This window comes from Lethenteron reissneri, chromosome 70 (assembly GCF_015708825.2).
Source record: "Lethenteron reissneri isolate LAM-NWPU_2019-01 chromosome 70, ASM1570882v1, whole genome shotgun sequence".
NCBI classification, from domain to species: domain Eukaryota; kingdom Metazoa; phylum Chordata; class Hyperoartia; order Petromyzontiformes; family Petromyzontidae; genus Lethenteron; species Lethenteron reissneri.
This window is the reverse complement of record NC_083848.1, coordinates 3,909,929-3,930,382: the sequence shown is the minus strand read 5'-3', so window position 1 is coordinate 3,930,382 and position 20,454 is coordinate 3,909,929. Positions and strand designations below refer to the sequence as shown.

The window sequence follows — 20,454 nt, the reverse complement described above, 5'->3', positions numbered from 1 at the left end:
CCCCTACAGTCTGTTAAGGCTACACGGGGGATCTTTCTCTTTTATCTTTGTGTATGAGTGTGTGTGTGTATGGCCTGGCACAAGCGTCGTGGTGACGTCACCGCCACTTAGTGGCGAATGGCGGTTGTTGTGTGTATGAGTGAGTGTGTGTGAGTGAGTGTGTGTGTATGAGTGAGTGTGTGTGTGAGAGAGTGCTCGCTAACAGAACTTTTTGTGTGTGTAGGAGTGAGTGTGCCTACACACACACACGTACACACACCTACAAAGACAAAGACCCCCCGTATAGCCTGTAGGGGCAAGTGCTGTTAGCGAGTAGCACCTATGAAGGCCGGCACGGTACACGAGGGGGTGGGTGGCCAGCACCACGCCTGGTCACCTTTGTCTCCCCAGTGGCGATGTTTACTACACACCGCATCAGGTACTAATGTGAGGCTGAGTCGACCTAGAGGAAGCCCAGGACCGGTTCAGATAATCGTCAGTGGTGTTGGCAGTGAGCGGGAATCGAACCGAGGTCGCCAGGTTCATAGCGCAGCGTAGTGCTAACCACTACACTACCGCTCCACTCACACAACAACCGCCATCCCTCTCTCAGGGGCGGTAACATCACCACGGCGCTTGTGCCAGGCTAGGTGCACGTTAAGGCCACGTGAAGTGTCGAACGCCCGCTGGCAGGAGGTCACGGGGCAGACCCAGCAGTTGGCACGGGTCGACTGACTGAGATGGCTGACTGATGCACCACCTGTGCCCCCTACTGTGCCAACACACACATACATGTGTACACGCGTGCGTGTGTACGTGCGTTTGTCCGTGCGTACGTGTGCACGTGTACATGTGTACGTGTACATGCGTGCGTCCATGCATATGTGTACGTATATGTGTGTGTACGTATATGTGTGTGTGCACTTATATTGTTGTGTGTTTACGTGTCCCTGCGTGCGTGTGTACGTGTACACTTGGACGTGTGTACGTGCATATGTGTATATCCGTGCGTGTGTACGTGTGTCTGTGTGTGTGTGTCTGCGTGTGTGTACATGTGAACGTGTGTGTCCGTGTGTGTGTGTACATGTGAACGCGTGTGTACCTGTGTACGTGTGTGTACCTGTAAACGTGTGTGTGTACATGTGTACGTGTGTGTGTGTACCTGTGTGTGTGTGTGCCTACCTGCGTGTGTGTGTACCTGTGTGTGTGTGTACCTGTGTGTGTGTACCTGTGTGTACCTGTGTGTGTGTGTACCTGTGTGTACGTGTGTGTGTACCTGTGTGTGTACCTGTGTGTGTGTGTGTACCTGTGTGTGTATGTGTACGTGTGTGTGTGTACCTGTGTGTGTGTACGTGTGTACCTGTGTGTGTGTGTGTACCTGTGTGTGTATGTACCTGTGTACGTGTGTGTGTACCTGTGTGTGTGTGTACGTGTGTGTGTGTGTCTGTGTGTGTGTACGTGTGTGTGTGTGTGTACGTGTGTGTGTGTGTGTGTACGTGTGTGTGTGTGTGTACCTGTGTGTGTGTACATGTGAACGTGTGTGTACATGTGTGTGTGTACATGTGAACGCGTGTGTACATGTGTCCGTGCGCGTGTGTGTACCTGTGTGTGTGTACCTGTGTGTGTGTGTACCTGTGTGTGTGTGTACCTGTGTGTGTGTGTGTGTACCTGTGTGTGTGTGTGTGTACCTGTGCACGCGGGACACGATGGCCGACACGAGGCGGTCGGCGATCCCGGGGGACGCCTCCTCGGCGAGGGAGAACGCCACGAGGAGCTCCTCCAGCGCCCCCACAGCCTCGCCCGTGCGCGCCCTCCGGTCTCTCAGCTACACACACACACGCCACACATTACACACACGTTATAAACACGTACACACGCACCACACACACATTACACACACACACGCACACGTTACGCACGCACACCACACACGTTACACACGCACGTTACATACGTACACATTACACACACGTACACACGCCACACATTACACACACACACCACACTAACACGCACACACCAGACACACTACACACATTACACACACACACACACACATTAAACACACGCACACACGTTACACACACCACACACACACGTTACATACGTACACATGCACCCCACACACACATACACCACACACACATTACGCACTTACGCACGCACACACACACGCACCACGCACACACACACATTACGCACTTACACACGCACGCACACAAACACGCACCACGCACACACACACACACACCACGCACACACGCACGCACCTACAAAGACAAATATCCCCCATATAGCCTTATTAACAGACTGTAGAGGCAAGTGCTGTTAGCGAGCACCTATGAAGGCTGGCACGGCACACGAGGGAGGAGGTGGCCAGCATCACGCCCGGCCGCCTTTGTCTCCCCAGGGGCGATGTTTATTGCACATCGCTACACCAGCTACTCATTTGAGTCGACCTAGGGGAGGCCCAGAACCGGTTCAGATAATCCTCGCTGATGTTGGTCATGAGCGGGTATCGAACTCGGGTGGCTGCGTTCGTAGCACAGCGTAGCACTAACCACTACACTACCGCTCCTACACGTACACACTGACACGCGCGCGCGCACACACACACACACGTGCACATGTTGGTGGGTTCACAGTGGCCATGTTGGTGGGGTCACAGTGGCCATGTTGGTGGGTTCACAGTGGCCGTGTTGGTGAGTTCACAGTGGCCGTGTTGGTGAGTTCACAGTGGCCGTGTTGGTGGGGTCACAGTGGCCATGTTGGTGGCTTCACAGTGGCCGTGTTGGTGAGTTCACAGTGGCCGTGTTGGTGAGGTCACAGTGGCCATGTTGGTGGGGTCACAGTGGCCATGTTGGTGGCTTCACAGTGGCCGTGTTGGTGGGGTCACAGTGGCCATGTTGGTGGCTTCACAGTGGCCGTGTTGGTGAGTTCACAGTGGCCGTGTTGGTGAGGTCACAGTGGCCATGTTGGTGGGGTCACAGTGGCCGTGTTGGTGAGTTCAGTGGCCGTGTTGGTGGGGTCACAGTGGCCATGTTGGTGGCTTCACAGTGGCCGTGTTGGTGAGTTCACAGTGGCCGTGTTGGTGAGGTCACAGTGGCCATGTTGGTGGGGTCACAGTGGCCATGTTGGTGAGTTCACAGTGGCCGTGTTGGTGAGTTCACAGTGGCCGTGTTGGTGGGTTCACGGTGGCCATGTTGGTGAGGTCACAGTGGCCATGTTGGTGAGGTCACAGTGGCCGTGTCGGTGGGGTCACAGTGGCCGTGTTGGTGAGTTCACAGTGGCCGTGTTGGTGAGTTCACAGTGGCCGTGTTGGTGGGGTCACAGTGGCCGTGTTGGTGAGTTCACAGTGGCCATGTTTGTGGGGTCACGGTGGCCGTGTCTCACCTGTGTGAATAGCGGGGTGAGCAGGCTGTACAAACTCTCAGACTTTGGTTGCCGTACCACCGGTTTCTCTTCAGGCTGAATTATCACGCAGAGAAGACAAAGGTCAACCGTGGAGCTTTAACAGACTGTTAGGGCGAGCACGTCACACACAACAACAACAACAACCGCCATTCGCCACAGTGATGTCGCCACGTCACCTGTGCCAGGCTATGTGCACTATAAGGCCACGTGAAGTGTCGAATGCCCGCTGGCAGGAGGTCACAGGACAGACCCCAGGCAGGTGCCATGGGTCGACTGACCGAGATGACCGAGATGACTGGCTGATGCACTACCTGTGCCCCCTACTGTGCCAACTTGCTGCGTTTAAGCCGCCCAACGCTCCGCTCGTTGTTGTGAGCGTCGATCCTCCGCCCTCCGTTGTTGTTGGAGAGCGACTGCCTCCAACTGCCCAGTAGCGTCCTTCACGAGCCTCCTCCACAGAGGCCGATCTTGACACCGCTGGTACCGGTCATCGGCAAGTCCACTCAGCTCCCACGTCCTCCTGTACCACATCACTCCATCTCTCTTCTCTAGTCCCTGCCATGCCCGTTTAGCCCCCTCTATGCAGCCACACCGAAGCTGTTTAGGCATGCGGTGGGCGACATGACCCAGCCAGCCGGAGCTCACCGATGGGACTTTGTCCAGATCTTTCAAGGATTTGTGAGCTCCTCACACAATCCAGCCTGCAGGTTAAACCCCGGATGGATCATAGGCAGGCCAGCCTAAATGTTTCTAACCGGCGAAGATGCTCCATTAGTGGGGTCCACGTTTCGCAAGCGTAGAGAACGGAGGGAATGACCGTGGCCGAGAAGACCTGAAGCTTCTTGACTTTAAGCTTTTATAACTGCAGGAATTCATATTCTTTGGGTCTTTTGGCAAAGTCACGTAGATAGGACCGCTTGTGTTGCGGCGATCGAAACGTCGTAGTTTTTTGTTATTTTCTTTGAACCTATCTACGTGACTTTACCAAAAGACCCAAAGAATAAAAACCTGAAGCTTCGTGCGGAGCGATAGACCAGGTAGCTTCCACACAGCGTTACGCAGCCGATGAAAAGATAATGCCGCTCGACTGATTCGGAGTGAGACCTCTGCTGTCAAACCAGAACCGGTCATAAGCACACTGCCCAGGTATGGGAAACTCTCCACTCTCTACACAACTGCCCTATTGCCAATTGGGAGTTGTGGGGGTGGAGTGTCTGATGGTACAAAATACCCAGGCAGGTGCTTAGTTTTGCTGGAACTGATGGTAAGGCCCCACCTCTTAGTGGCATGCTCCAGGTTCAGCAGCAGCACCTCCAACTCAATCACCAGATCATCGGCATACATAACATGGTTGACCAATAGGGAGCCATCCCTTGACCACACCTGGGCATCGATCAACCTCCCATTATATCTGTACCAGATGGTTATACCTCCAGTACAGCCATCGAAGGCTTCACGAACTATGTGGTCGAAATAGATGTTAAATCATGTGGGAGCCAGAGTACATCCTTGTCGCACGCCAAGGTGAACAGGGAATGGCTCCGACTCCCGGCCACGTAGTTTTACCCAGGCCCGCTCACCATCATGAGCAGAGAGACAGGGACTCCGAAAGCACGAAGAACAACCCAGAGCCCAGGCCTACTGATGGTATCACAGGCCTTGACCAGGTCAATAAAGCAGAGATGTAGGTAAGAGTATAGAGATGTAGGTCTTGTCGGAATTCCCTATTCCTCTGCTGTAGCAGACGGACGGAAAATATGGCATCTGTGCAGGACCGCCCTTTCCTGAAACCGCATTGGGCTCCGCAAGCCTCTCCTCAGGTGATGTTGAATAATCCTTGCCAGGACCTTTCCCGGCACACTGAGGAGTGAGATGCCCCTGTAATTGTTACAGTCTGTGCGGTCCCCTTCTTAAAGCGGGGGCCACCAGGGCATCCTTCAAATCTTGCAGAATCCGTCCAGTGGCCCAGACTGTTGTTATGATGTCATGTAGGGCAGTCTGTGCACAATGGTAATAGGTGTGGTGCTGCAAGTTACTTTTTTGATGGAATTAGAGCGATTTGTGATCGCAGGCCACTGAGACAGATTTCATCTCTTCAGCAACGCACGACCACCAACCATCCTTGCAGCGCCTCACGGCTCTCCGAACCTCCGAGTGAAGGCTGCGGTAAGCCTCCTCATTCTCTGACATGGAATGCTGTAGCCGATGGGTGGGCCTGTCGCTTTTTCTCAGCCAGCCTGAACACCTCCTCTGTCAGCCAGGGTCTCTGGGGAGGTTTGGACCACGTACCCTAAGCAGTCATTGCAGCTACATGAGCCACAGTCCTAAACCTCACCCATTTCCCTTCGGCATCAGGAGTGGGGGACGATGTCAACCCCAGCTGCAAGCGATGATTAAATTCTCGCTTGCCACTTTAATCAGCTAGCCGAGACCAGGCCACTGTGGGTTTGAATGGGGTCCTGGGTGTCCACCCACCACCAGAGTGGAAGAATGGCAGGCGCATCTTATAGATGACAAGTCGATGGTCAGTGGGCAGGTCAGCTCCGCGGTAGGTCCTGGTGTCAAGGACATGGGTCAGCATCCGCTGGTCCGTCACTATGTAGTCCAGCAGATGTTCTTGCTTGGACCCGGCATGCATCCATGATGTTGTGTGGATGTGCCGATGCTGGAACAGCGTGTTGGTAATTACAAGCCCATGGGCTGCACAAGAGTCTAGCAGCCTCCGACCGTTGTTATTGAGCTGATCTCACACTCTCTCTCACACACAACCACCCTCTCTCTCACTCTCTCACACACACCAATTCACACACACACCAATTCACACACACACCAATTCACACACACGTGCGTGTTTCAGGCTGAGCGGACCTGCGCGTCTTCCGCCGGAAGGATCTTCTCGGTGCCGCTGCCGTCCGTGTCGTCCCAGTGGGGAGGCTCCGCCTTGTCGGCCTCACAGCCGTCGGGCTGATCCTCATCATCCCTACCACGACCACCACCACCACCATCATCATTACAATCATCCTACCACCACCACCATCACCACCACCACCATCATCATTACAAGCATCCCTACCACCACCACCACCATCATCATTACAAGTATCCCTACCACCACCACCACCACCATCATCATTACAATCATCCTGCCACCACCACCACCACCATCATCATCATTACAAGCATCCCTACCACCACCACCACCATCATCATTACAATCATCCTGCCACCACCACCACCATCATCATCATTACAATCATCCTACCACCACCACCACCATCATCATTACAAGCATCCCTACCACCACCACCAGCATCATCATCATTACAATCATCTCTGCCACCATCATCATCAATACAATCATCCTGCCACCACCACCACCATCATCATCATTACAATCATCCTACCACCACCACCACCATCATCATTACAAGCATCCCTACCACCACCACCACCATCATCATCATTACAATCATCTCTGCCACCATCATCATCAATACAATCATCTCTGCCACCACCACCACCACCATCATTAAAATCATCTCTGCCACCACCACCATCATCATTACAAGCATCCCTACCACCACCACCATCATTATAATCATCCCTGCTACTATCACCCCATTGTCCCCGCGTGTCTCCGTGTCTTCACACGTCTCCCCCTCCACGTCCCCGCGTGTCCCGGCACATCTCCCCCCGCGTCTCCCCCCCCGCGTCTCCCCCCCCGCGTCTCCCCCCCCGCGTCTCCCCCCCCGCGTCTCTCCCCCCGCGTCTCCCCCCGCGTCTCCCCCCGCGTCTCTCCCCCCGCGTCTCCCCCCCCCGCGTCTCCCCCCCCCGCGTCTCCCCCCCCGCGTCTCCCCCCCCGCGTCTCTCACCCCCGCGTCTCCCCCCCCCGCGTCTCCCCCCCCCGCGTCTCCCCCCCCGCGTCTCCCCCCCCGCGTCTCCCCCCCCGCGTCTCCCCCCCCGCGTCTCCCCCCCCGCGTCTCCCCCCCCGCGTCTCCCCCCCCCGCGTCTCCCCCCCCGCGTCTCCCCCCCCCGCGTCTCTCCCCCCGCGTCTCCCCCCCCCGCGTCTCCCCCCCCGCGTCTCCCCCCCCGCGTCTCCCCCCCCGCGTCTCCCCCCCCGCGTCTCCCCCCCCGCGTCTCTCCCCCCCCCGCGTCTCCCCCCCCCGCGTCTCCCCCCCCCGCGTCTCCCCCCCCCGCGTCTCCCCCCCCCGCGTCTCCCCCCCCCGCGTCTCCCCCCCCCGCGTCTCCCCCCCCCGCGTCTCCCCCCCCCGCGTCTCTCCCCCCGCGTCTCTCCCCCCGCGTCTCTCCCCCCGCGTCTCTCCCCCCGCGTCTCTCCCCCCGCGTCTCTCCCCCGCGTCTCTCCCCCCGCGTGACCCCCGCCGCGTGACCCCCACGTGACCCCCGCGTGACCCCTCACTCTGAATCGGAGCTGTCGTCGGGTTTCTCGAGTCTCCAGCGGCGGTAGCGGTCGATGAGCTCCGTGAGGCACGACGTGCGCTTGGCCTTCTGTGCCAGGAAGCGGTGACGCAGGAGCTCCTTCGCAGACGGCCGCTGAGACGGGACACGGACAGGTGGAGGCACAGAGACGGTGGGAGAAGAACAGAGAGACAGACGCACGGAGATGGACACATGCAGCACTTGCTCCAACAGTACATTAAGGCTATACGGGGGATCTTTGTCATTGTATCTATACGTATCTGCATGGGGATTTTGCGCCATCAAACACTCCACCCCCTCACCTCCCCATTGCTGATGGGGCAGTTGTGGAGAGAGTGGAGAGTTTCCCATACCTGGGCAGTGTGCTTATGACTGGCTCCGGTTTGACAGCAGAGGTCTCACTCCGAATCAGTCGAGCGGCATTATCTTTACATCGGCTGCGTGACGCTGTGTGGAAGCTACCTGATCTGTCACTCCGCACGAAGCTTCAAGTCTTCTCGGCCACGGTCATTCCCTCCCTTATCTACGATTTGGAAACGTGGACCCCGCCCCTAATGGAACATCTTCGCCGGTGAGAAACATTTAGGCTGGCCTGCCTACGATCCATCCTGGGTTTAACCTGCAGGCTGTGAGGAGCTCACAAATCCTTGAAAGATCTGGACAAAGTCCCATCGGTGAGCTCCTCCGGCAGGCGAGGCTGCGTTGACTGGTGCTGGCCACCCTCCCCCTCGTGTGCCGTTACGCCCGTCGCAGGCGCTCGCTAACAGCACTTGCCCCTACAGTCCGTTCAGGCCACGCGGGGGACCTGTGTCTTTGCGTGTGTGTGTGTAAGCGTGCGTGTGCGTGCGCGTACGTATTGCGGGTCCTTGTTGAGACAGGTCTGCGTGAAGTCCTTGAACACGCGGCTGTAGCCGCCTTGCAGGGTGGGCGGCTCGCACGTGGGGATCACGAAGAGCACCTTCATGGGGTGCTGGTCCGCGTGCGGCGGCTCCCCCTGCGCCAGCTCGATCGCCGTGATGCCCAGGGACCAGATGTCCGCCTGGGGACACGGGGGAGGGGGCACGGGGGGGGTAGGGGGGGGTCAGACGATGGGAGACGTGGATGAGGATGTGGTATGGGGGGGGTGATGGGTGGGACGTGGGGAGGCATACGGGGGAGGGTTGGGGGGAGACACAGGGGAGACAAGGCGTGACATGTGGAGACACGGGGGAGACACGAGGGAGACACGGGGGAGACACGGAGAGACACACAAGTGACACGGATGAGACACGGGAAGGAGACACACGGTTTGTCACACACACGTGGGGTGACATGCGGAATGACACGCGGAATGACACGTGGTGCCACACACGGGGTGACACATGAACAGGGGTGCCACACACACACGAGGGGCGACACGAGGAGCGACAAGCGGAAGGGGGCGGTGGCCACGTGAGCGGGTGGGCGGTGGGGGGGGGGGGGGGAGCACCTTGGCGTCGTAGGCCGCCTGCTTGATGACCTCGGGGGCCATCCAGAAGGGCGTGCCCACGAACGTGTGCTTGGCCTGCGTCTCCGTGAGCTGCCCGGCCACCCCAAAGTCGGCCAGCTTCACGTCGCCCTGCTCCGACAGCAGCACGTTGGCAGCTGCGGCACGGAGACACGGGGGGAGACGCGGGGGGAGTCTGTGGGTCTCTGTGTGAGTGAGTCTGTGGGTCTTTGTGTGAGTGAGTCTGTTGGTCTCTGTGTGAGTGAGTCTATGGGTCTCTGTGTGAGTGAGTCTATGGGTCTCTGTGTGAGTGAGTCTGTGGGTCTCTGTGTGAGTGAGTCTATAGGTCTCTGTGTGAGTGAGTCTGTTGGTCTCTGTGTGAGTGAGTCTATGGGTCTTTGTGTGAGTGAGTCTGTTGGTCTCTGTGTGAGTGAGTCTATGGGTCTCTGTGTGAGTGAGTCTATGGGTCTCTGTGTGAGTGAGTCTGTGGGTCTCTGTGTGAGTGAGTCTGTGGGTCTCTGTGTGAGTGAGTCTATGGGTCTCTGTGTGAGTGAGTCGATGGGTCTCTGTGTGAGAGTCTATGGGTCTCTGTGTGAGTCTGTGGGTCTCTGTGTGAGCGAGTCTATGGGTCTCTGTGTGAGTGAGTCTATGGGTCTCTGTGTGAGTGAGTCTATGGGTCTCTGTGTAGCGAGTCTGTGGGTCTCTGTGTGAGTGAGTCTATGGGTCTCTGTGTGAGTGAGTCTATGGGTCACTGTTTGAGTGAGTCTATGGGTCTCTGTGTGAGTGATTCTATGGGTCTCTGTGTGAGTGAGTCTATGGATCTCTGTGTGAGTGAGTCTATGGGTCTGTGCAAGTGAGTCTATGGGTCTCTGTGTGAGTGAGTCTATGGGTCTCTGTGTGAGTGAGTCTATGGGTCTCTGTGTGGTGAGTCTATGGGTCTCTGTGTGAGTGAGTCTATGGGTCTCTGTGTGAGTGATTCTATGGGTCTCTGTGTGAGTGAGTCTGTTGGTCTCTGTGTGAGTGAGTCTGTGGGTCTTTGTGTGAGTGAGTCTGTTGGTCTCTGTGTGAGTGAGTCTATGGGTCTCTGTGTGAGTGAGTCTATGGGTCTCTGTGTGAGTGAGTCTGTGGGTCTCTGTGTGAGTGAGTCTATAGGTCTCTGTGTGAGTGAGTCTGTTGGTCTCTGTGTGAGTGAGTCTATGGGTCTTTGTGTGAGTGAGTCTGTTGGTCTCTGTGTGAGTGAGTCTATGGGTCTCTGTGTGAGTGAGTCTATGGGTCTCTGTGTGAGTGAGTCTGTGGGTCTCTGTGTGAGTGAGTCTGTGGGTCTCTGTGTGAGTGAGTCTATGGGTCTCTGTGTGATGAGTCTATGGGTCTCTGTGTAAGTGAGTCGATGGGTCTCTGTGTGAGTGAGTCTGTGGGTCTCTGTGTGAGTGAGTCGATGGGTCTCTGTGTGAGTGAGTCGATGGGTCTCTGTGTAAGTGAGTCGATGGGTCTCTGTGTGAGTGAGTCTGTGGGTCTCTGTGTGAGTGAGTCTGTGGGTCTCTGTGTGAGTGAGTCTGTGGGTCTCTGTGTGAGTGAGTCTATGGGTCTCTGTGTGAGTGAGTCTATGGGTCTCTGTGTGAGTGAGTCTATGGGTCTCTGTGTGAGTGAGTCTATGGGTCTCTGTGTGAGTGAGTCTATGGGTCTCTGTGTGAGTGAGTCTATGGGTCTCTGTGCGAGTGAGTCTATGGGTCTCTGTGTGAGTCTGTGGGTCTCTGTGTAGCGAGTCTGTGGGTCTCTGTGTGAGTGAGTCTATGGCTCTCTGAGTGAAGCTGTGGTTCCCCTGTCTGCCACGGGGTACCTTTGATGTCCCTGTGAATCTTCCTCTCCGAGTGAAGGTACTCGAGCCCTTTGAGTATCTCGCGGAGGATCGTGGCGATGTGGTACTCCTCCAGCGAGCCGGCCTGCAGCTACGCACGTCACAAAGATAAAGATCCCCCGTGTAGCCTTTACAGATTGCTGGGGCAAGTGCGGTTAGCGAGTAGCACCGATGAAGGCCGGCACGGCACACGAGGGGGTGGGGGTTGCCAGGACCACGCCTGGCCGCATTTGTCTCCCTAGTGGCGATGTGTTTACACACGGCACCGGGTACTCATTTGAGGCCGAGTCGGCCTAGGGGAGGCCCAGGACCGGTTCAGGCAATCGTCACCGGTGTTGGCCGCGAGCGGGAATCGAACTCGGGTCGTCGGGTTCACAGCGCAGCGCACCAAGCACTGCACTACCGCTACTCAGCGCGCTCACCGCTGACACACGCACGCACACACAGACGCACACACGCACACTCAACACGCAAACACACACAGCACACAAACCACGCAAACACACACACACAGCAAAAATGCACGCCTAAACACAAAGACGCACGCACACACAGGAACATGCACGCACACAGACACACGCACGCACAAAGACGCATGCACGCACACAGACACACGCACGCACAAAGACGCACGCAGACACACACACACGCACAGGAACACGCGAACTTACCAGGTCAAGGGCAGAGCCACCGCCCAAGTACTCCATGATGATCCACAGCTTGCTGTCCTGCACACAGACACACACCAACACACATGCATCGTCAACATCGTCAACATCATCATCATCGTCAACATCATCGTCAACATCATCGTCAACATCGTCGTCAACATCATCGTCAACATCGTCGTCAACATCATCGTCAACATCGTCGTCAACATCATCGTCAACATCGTCGTCAACATCATCGTCAACATCGTCGTCAACATCATCGTCAACATCGTCGTCAACATCATCGTCAACATCGTCGTCAACATCATCAACATTGTCGTCATCAACATCGTCAGCATCGTCAACATCGTCTTCATCATCGACGTCATCAACAACATCGTCATCATCAACGACATCGTCATCAACGTCACCATCGACATCGTCACCATCGTCACCATCGTCACCATCGTCATCATCGTCATCGTCATCAACATCAACATCGTCATCATCAACATCATTGGCCGTGGTCCAAATTTAAGAGAAAGAACGGTGATCCGATGTCCGACCCCCCGGGAACTGTCCTGCAGGTTTGCTGAGCGTTGTATTTGAGGCCTTGGGGGTGTAGGGCGATCTCTCATCATCATCGTTGCGGTGGCCAAGAGGCGCTAACCACCTTGCCTGATGTACAGGAAGTCGTGGGGTCAATCTCTGTGGGTCGTTAAGAAGGGTTCTACTGTACACTACACTCTACACTACCCTATACACTACACTACTATACACTGCACTACTATACACTACACCAGGGGTCGGGAACCTTTTTGACTGGGAGAGCCATAAAAGCCAAATATTTCTAAATATATTTCATTGAGATCCATATAGTATTTTTAAACGTAAAATAAATTAAATTTGTCTTACTTTTAATGCGACTTCTGGTCACGGGACCCGTGACCCGAGAAATTTTATCTTCAAAACTAATTTCTGTTTACTTTAAAATGGCACAGTATTATTAAGCAATATCACAAGTATTTTAAAATCAGTTCCAAACTGATTTTATTTTTATTTTTTTATTGTTATTTTTTTCAACTCAAAATTGTCTGGGAGCCATATGCAGTCACCGGAAGAGCCATATATGGCTCGCGAGCCATAGGTTCCCGACCGCTGCACTACACTAAACTACTATACACTGCACTAAACTACTATACACTGCACTAAAATATATACTGCACTACTATACACTACATTACTATACACTACACTATACACTACAGTACTATGCACTGCACTACTATACACCAATATATACACTACACTACTATACACTACGCTACTATACACTATAGTACTATGCACTACACTATACACTACAGTACTATGCACTGCACTACTATACACTACACTACTATACACTATACACAGCACTACTATACACTGCACTACAATAAACTGCACTACAATACACTATACACTACACTACTTTACACTACACACTGCACACTACACTATACACTACGCTACTATACACTACACTACTAGACACTACGCTACTTTACACTACTCATTGAGCTCACAGTACCCTGGGAGGACTCAGTAGATGAGACCAGTGGAGGTGGGCTGCAGAGGTTTTGTGGCAACATCTACAACCAGACTGCTTAGAGACCTGGGAATTAAGGGCCAGAGCCAGCGTTCGGCAATCAGAGCCATATCGGAGGCGGCAGAAGGCAGCAGTCAGTGGCTCTGGATGAAGAGGAAAGACCCCAGCTGGGCCCCGAAGTGAGAGGGCCAGGAGGTATGCGGTCAACAATGCTTGACTCAGGGAGGAGGACGCCCCTGCCATGCATAGTCCCATGGGATGTTGGCTATCAACAACAAGGCAACTCCTATGACTAATTGGGAATGGGACGCAAGCGTAGGATTGATCACCCTGTCGCTGGCCGCCTTTGGGGAGGGTGTATCGTGTGAAAGGCCGAAACACCCTAGGAACCAAAGGTACACTACTGACGATGCGCTCCCCAAATGTCACCAGGCTCACTGTTCATGAACTCTTGGAAGTGCTTGCACAAAGGATAGTAACATCTCATCCTGTGTTCTTGGAATCTACTATACACTACACACTACACTATACACTACACTACTTTACACTACACACTGCACACTACACTATACACTACACTACTAGACACTACGCTACTTTACACTACACTATACATTACACATTGGGCTATATGGACGCCCGTCGTTAAGCGAGGGGTGCTCGTTCAGAGGGACTCCACTGTGCTCTACGTAATATTCAACACTGAAACCAAGTGGAGCTACTTTGTGATTCAAAGCTTTCGTGACTGCAGGGATTCATATTCTTGGTTCTTTCGGTAAAGTCATCACGTAGAAGGGAAATAATAAAATAATACAAATATAAAACAATACAATTCTCACAAGTCGAAACGTCATGAGAATTTTATTGTTTTATATATTTTTATTATTTTATTATTTCCCTTCTACGTGACTTTACCGAAAGAACCAAGAATACAAGTGGAGCTACTTTGTGGTGCCGATCGCCCGATCTGGTTACAATCTTTGGAGCGGTTTTGCCGGATCAGACCCAGGAACGCAGCCGGATAAGTGTTGGAAGCAGCCGGAAAACAAGGGGCGCGCTGATCATCTTTAGTTTTACAGTTCAACTACTGGAGGAGTGGCCGGCTGATACGCAGTCTGCTGAGGACGCACGAAGCGGCGACTCGGAGTCCGGGATCAGTTGAAAGCGCCGGGCAGAGATGAGCGTTCATCGATTGTGTGCAAGGCTGCCCTGTGTGTGACACAGTCTGGAACTGCAGGAGGGAGTTCCGGCAAGGCTGCCCAGTGTGTGACACAGTCTGGAACTGCAGGAGGAGTTCCGGCAAGGCTGCCCTGTGTGTGACACAGTCTGGAACTGCAGGAGGGAGTTCCGGCAAGGCTGCCCTGTGTGTGACACAGTCTGGAACTGCATGAGGAGCTCCGGCAAGGCTGCCCTGTGTGTGACACAGTCTGGAACTGCATGAGGAGTTCCGGCAAGGCTGCCCAGTGTGTGACACAGTCTGGAACTGCAGGAGGGAGTTCCGGCAAGGCTGCCCAGTGTGTGACACAGTCTGGAACTGCATGAGGAGCTCCGGCAAGGCTGCCCAGTGTGTGACACAGTCTGGAACTGCATGAGGAGCTCCGGCAAGGCTGCCCTGTGTGTGACACAGTCTGGAACTGCATGAGGAGCTCCGGCAAGGCTGCCCAGTGTGTGACACAGTCTGGAACTGCATGAGGAGCTCCGGCAAGGCTGCCCAGTGTGTGACACAGTCTGGAACTGCATGAGGAGCTCCGGCAAGGCTGCCCAGTGTGTGACACAGTCTGGAACTGCATGAGGAGCTCCGGCAAGGCTGCCCAGTGTGTGACACAGTCTGGAACTGCAGGAGGGAGCTCCGGCAAGGCTGCCCTGTGTGTGACACAGTCTGGAACTGCAGGAGGGGTTCCGGCAAGGCTGCCCTGTGTGTGACACAGTCTGGAACTGCAGGAGGGGTTCCGGCAAGGCTGCCCTGTGTGTGACAGTCTGGAACTGCAGGAGGGGTTCCGGCAAGGCTGCCCTGTGTGTGACACAGTCTGGAACTGCAGGAGGGGTTCCGGCAAGGCTGCCCAGTGTGTGACACAGCCTGAAACTGCAGGAGGAGTTCCGGCAAGGCTGCCCTGTGTGTGACACAGTCTGGAACTGCATGAGGAGTTCCGGCAAGGCTGCCCTGTGTGTGACACAGTCTGGAACTGCAGGAGGGAGTTCCGGCAAGGCTGCCCAGTGTGTGACACAGCCTGAAACTGCAGGAGGAGCTCCGGCAAGGCTGCCCTGTGTGTGACACAGTCTGGAACTGCAGGAGGGAGCTCTGGCAAGGCTGCCCAGTGCGTGACACAGTCTGGAACTGCATGAGGAGTTCCGGCAAGGCTGCCCTGTGTGTGACACAGTCTGGAACTGCAGGAGGGAGCTCTGGCAAGGCTGCCCTGTGTGTGACACAGTCTGGAACTGCATGAGGAGCTCCGGCAAGGCTGCCCTGTGTGTGACACAGTCTGGAACTGCAGGAGGGAGTTCCGGCAAGGCTGCCCTGTGTGTGACACAGTCTGGAACTGCAGGAGGAGTTCCGGCAAGGCTGCCCTGTGTGTGACACAGTCTGGAACTGCATGAGGAGCTCCGGCAAGGCTGCCCTGTGTGTGACACAGTCTGGAACTGCAGGAGGGAGCTCTGGCAAGGCTGCCCAGTGCGTGACACAGTCTGGAACTGCATGAGGAGTTCCGGCAAGGCTGCCCTGTGTGTGACACAGTCTGGAACTGCAGGAGGGAGCTCTGGCAAGGCTGCCCTGTGTGTGACACAGTCTGGAACTGCATGAGGAGCTCCGGCAAGGCTGCCCTGTGTGTGACACAGTCTGGAACTGCAGGAGGGAGTTCCGGCAAGGCTGCCCTGTGTGTGACACAGTCTGGAACTGCATGAGGAGCTCCGGCAAGGCTGCCCTGTGTGTGACACAGTCTGGAACTGCAGGAGGAATTCCGGCAAGGCTGCCCTGTGTGTGACACAGTCTGGAACTGCAGGAGGGAGTTCCGGCAAGGCTGCCCTGTGTGTGACACAGTCTGGAACTGCAGGAGGAATTCCGGCAAGGCTGCCCTGTGTGTGACACAGTCTGGAACTGCAGGAGGGAGTTCCGGCAAGGCTGCCCTGTGTGTGACACAGTCTGGAACTGCAGGAGAGAGTTCCGGCAAGGCTGCCCAGTGTGTGACACAGTCTGGAACTGCAGGAGGGAGTTCCGGCAAGGCTGCCCAGTGTGTGACACAGTCTGGAACTGCAGGAGGGAGCTCCGGCAAGGCTGCCCAGTGTGTGACACAGTCTGGAACTGCATGAGGAGCTCCGGCAAGGCTGCCCAGTGTGTGACACAGTCTGGAACTGCATGAGGAGCTCCGGCAAGGCTGCCCAGTGTGTGACACAGTCTGGAACTGCAGGAGGGAGCTCCGGCAAGGCTGCCCTGTGTGTGACACAGTCTGGAACTGCAGGAGGGGTTCCGGCAAGGCTGCCCTGTGTGTGACACAGTCTGGAACTGCAGGAGGGGTTCCGGCAAGGCTGCCCTGTGTGTGACACAGTCTGGAACTGCAGGAGGGGTTCCGGCAAGGCTGCCCTGTGTGTGACACAGTCTGGAACTGCAGGAGGGGTTCCGGCAAGGCTGCCCAGTGTGTGACACAGCCTGAAACTGCAGGAGGAGTTCCGGCAAGGCTGCCCTGTGTGTGACACAGTCTGGAACTGCATGAGGAGTTCCGGCAAGGCTGCCCTGTGTGTGACACAGCCTGGAACTGCAGGAGGAGTTCCGGTAAGGCTGCCCAGTGTGTGACACAGTCTGGAACTGCATGAGGAGTTCCGGCAAGGCTGCCCTGTGTGTGACACAGTCTGGAACTGCAGGAGGGAGTTCCGGCAAGGCTGCCCAGTGTGTGACACAGCCTGAAACTGCAGGAGGAGCTCCGGCAAGGCTGCCCTGTGTGTGACACAGTCTGGAACTGCAGGAGGGAGCTCTGGCAAGGCTGCCCAGTGCGTGACACAGTCTGGAACTGCATGAGGAGTTCCGGCAAGGCTGCCCTGTGTGTGACACAGTCTGGAACTGCAGGAGGGAGCTCTGGCAAGGCTGCCCTGTGTGTGACACAGTCTGGAACTGCATGAGGAGCTCCGGCAAGGCTGCCCTGTGTGTGACACAGTCTGGAACTGCAGGAGGGAGTTCCGGCAAGGCTGCCCTGTGTGTGACACAGTCTGGAACTGCAGGAGGAGTTCCGGCAAGGCTGCCCTGTGTGTGACACAGTCTGGAACTGCATGAGGAGCTCCGGCAAGGCTGCCCTGTGTGTGACACAGTCTGGAACTGCATGAGGAGCTCCGGCAAGGCTGCCCTGTGTGTGACACAGTCTGGAACTGCATGAGGAGCTCCGGCAAGGCTGCCCTGTGTGTGACACAGTCTGGAACTGCAGGAGGGAGCTCCGGCAAGGCTGCCCTGTGTGTGACACAGTCTGGAACTGCATGAGGAGCTCCGGCAAGGCTGCCCAGTGTGTGACACAGTCTGGAACTGCAGGAGGGAGCTCCGGCAAGGCTGCCCTGTGTGTGACACAGTCTGGAACTGCATGAGGAGCTCCGGCAAGGCTGCCCTGTGTGTGACACAGTCTGGAACTGCAGGAGGGAGCTCCGGCAAGGCTGCCCTGTGTGTGACACAGTCTGGAACTGCAGGAGGGAGTTCCGGCAAGGCTGCCCTGTGTGTGACACAGTCTGGAACTGCAGGAGGGGTTCCGGCAAGGCTGCCCTGTGTGTGACACAGTCTGGAACTGCAGGAGTGGTTCCGGCAAGGCTGCCCTGTGTGTGACACAGCCTGGAACTGCAGGAGGGAGCTCTGGCAAGGCTGCCCTGTGTGTGACACAGTCTGGAACTGCAGGAGGGAGCTCTGGCAAGGCTGCCCTGTGTGTGACACAGTCTGGAACTGCAGGAGGGAGTTCCGCCAAGGCTGCCCTGTGTGTGACACAGTCTGGAACTGCAGGAGGGAGTTCCGCCAAGGCTGCCCTGTGTGTGACACAGTCTGGAACTGCAGGAGTGGTTCCGGCAAGGCTGCCCTGTGTGTGACACAGCCTGGAACTGCAGGAGGGAGCTCTGGCAAGGCTGCCCTGTGTGTGACACAGTCTGGAACTGCAGGAGGGAGCTCTGGCAAGGCTGCCCTGTGTGTGACACAGTCTGGAACTGCAGGAGGGAGTTCCGCCAAGGCTGCCCTGTGTGTGACACAGTCTGGAACTGCAGGAGGAGTTCCGCCAAGGCTGCCCTGTGTGTGACACAGTCTGGAACTGCAGGAGGGAGTTCCGCCAAGGCTGCCCTGTGTGTGACACAGTCTGGAACCGCAGGAGTTCCGGCAAGGCTGCCCAGTGTGTGACACAGTCTGGAACCGCAGGAGTTCCGGCAAGGCTGCCCTGTGTGTGACACAGTCTGGAACCGCAGGAGTTCCGGCAAGGCTGCCCTGTGTGTGACACAGTCTGGAACCGCAGGAGTTCCGGCAAGGCTGCCCAGTGTGTGACACAGTCTGGAACCGCAGGAGTTCCGGCAAGCCTGCCCTGTGTGTGACACAGTCTGGAACTGCAGGAGGGAGTTCCGGCAAGGCTGCCCTGTGTGTGATACAGTCTGAAACTGCAGAAGGAGTTCTGGCAAGGCTGCCCTGTGTGTGACACAGTCTGGAACTGCAGGAGGAGCTCTGGCAAGGCTGCCCAGTGTGTGACACAGTCTGGAACTGCAGGAGGGGGCTCCGGTGGGAAGAATTCCTGGTTCGCAGCTCAACTTCGGGGCATCTCCCTCCCCGGTGTGAGACTGGGAACGGCATCGTAACGTCGTACAATCGGGGACCGCCCGGATGTGCGTGCGCGTGCGTACGTGCGTGTAGGTGCGTGCGTGTGTGTGCATACGTGCGTGTAGGTGCCTGTGTTTGCGTGTGTATACGTGAGTATGTGTGTGGTGAGCGGTAGTGTAGTGATTAGCGCTACGCTGCGCTACGAACCTGGCCACCCAAGTTCAATTCCCGCTCACGGCCAACACCACCGGTGACGATTATCTGAACCGGTCCTGGGCCTCCCGTAGGTCAACTTGGCCTCAAATGAGTACCTGGTGTAGTGGTGTGTAGTAAACATCGCCATTGGGGAGACAAAGGCGGCTAGGCGTGGTGCTGGCCACCCACCCCCTCGTGTGCCCTTCCGGCCTTCATAGGTGCTCGCTAACAGCACTTGCCCGTACAGTTTGTTAAGGCTACACGGGGGATCTTTGTCTTTGTGTCTGTGTGTCTGTGTGTGTGTATCTGTGAATCTGTGTGTGCGTGTCTGTTTGTGTCTGTGTGTGTGTCTATTTCGACCACGTAGTTCGTGAAGCCTTCGATGGCTGTACTGGAGGAATTTCCATCTGGTACAGATACAACGGGAGGCTGATCGATACCTGGGTGCAGTCAAGCGATGGCTCCTTATTGGTCAACCATGTTATGTATGCTGATGATCTGGTAATTGCTGCTCACTCAGAGGAGGATTTGGAGGCGCTTCTGCTGAACCTGGAGCGTGCCACTAAGAGGTGGGGCCTTACCATCAGCCCCACCAAAACTAAGCACCTGCCTGGGTATTATTAGTAGGAACCTCCTGGTTACACCAGCCCACAGGGGATTATTGTGTCCGACGTGCAGGGAGGGGCTGGGTGGGGAGGGAGGGAGGGGCTGGGTGGGGAGAAGAGGGTGGGGAGGGGCTGGGTGGGGAGGGGCTGGGTGGGGAGGGGCTGGGTGGGGAGGGGAGGGTGAGGAGGGTGGGGCTGGCAATTGACCAAGCAACCCAACGTTCCTACCAGCTCCCTCCGCAGGAATGTGTTTTGTACCATAAAACACTGCACCCCCACAACTCTGAATCGGTGATGGGGCAGTTGTGGTGAGTGGAGAGTTCCTCATACCTGGGCAGTGTGCTCATGAACAGCTCCGGTTTGACAGCAGAGATCTCACTCCGATAGTCGAGCAGCATTATCTTTACATCGGTTGCGTAACGCTGTGTGGAAGCTACCTGGTCTGTCACTCCACACGAAGCTTCAGGTCTTCTCGGCCACAGTCACTCTACGCTTGTAAAACGTGGAC

General features: G+C 56.0%; 1 protein-coding gene across 1 annotated transcript in view; it reads right to left on the bottom strand.

Moving 5' to 3' along the window:
* Positions 1 to 449: 449 nt before the first annotated feature.
* The window catches only part of LOC133360900 (serine/threonine-protein kinase 25-like), a 31,507-nt gene continuing 11,502 nt past the window's right edge, over positions 450 to 20,454 (bottom strand). Inside the window, exons 4-11 of the mRNA XM_061579776.1 lie at positions 11,822 to 11,878; positions 11,133 to 11,241; positions 9,299 to 9,453; positions 8,684 to 8,869; positions 7,811 to 7,944; positions 6,262 to 6,373; positions 3,373 to 3,447; positions 450 to 1,804 (exon numbers count right to left, since the gene is read on the bottom strand). Of these exons, the coding sequence (XP_061435760.1) occupies positions 920 to 1,804; positions 3,373 to 3,447; positions 6,262 to 6,373; positions 7,811 to 7,944; positions 8,684 to 8,869; positions 9,299 to 9,453; positions 11,133 to 11,241; positions 11,822 to 11,878 (1,713 nt within the window). The 3' untranslated portion in view covers positions 450 to 919. The remainder of the gene's footprint in view (positions 1,805 to 3,372; positions 3,448 to 6,261; positions 6,374 to 7,810; positions 7,945 to 8,683; positions 8,870 to 9,298; positions 9,454 to 11,132; positions 11,242 to 11,821; positions 11,879 to 20,454) is intronic.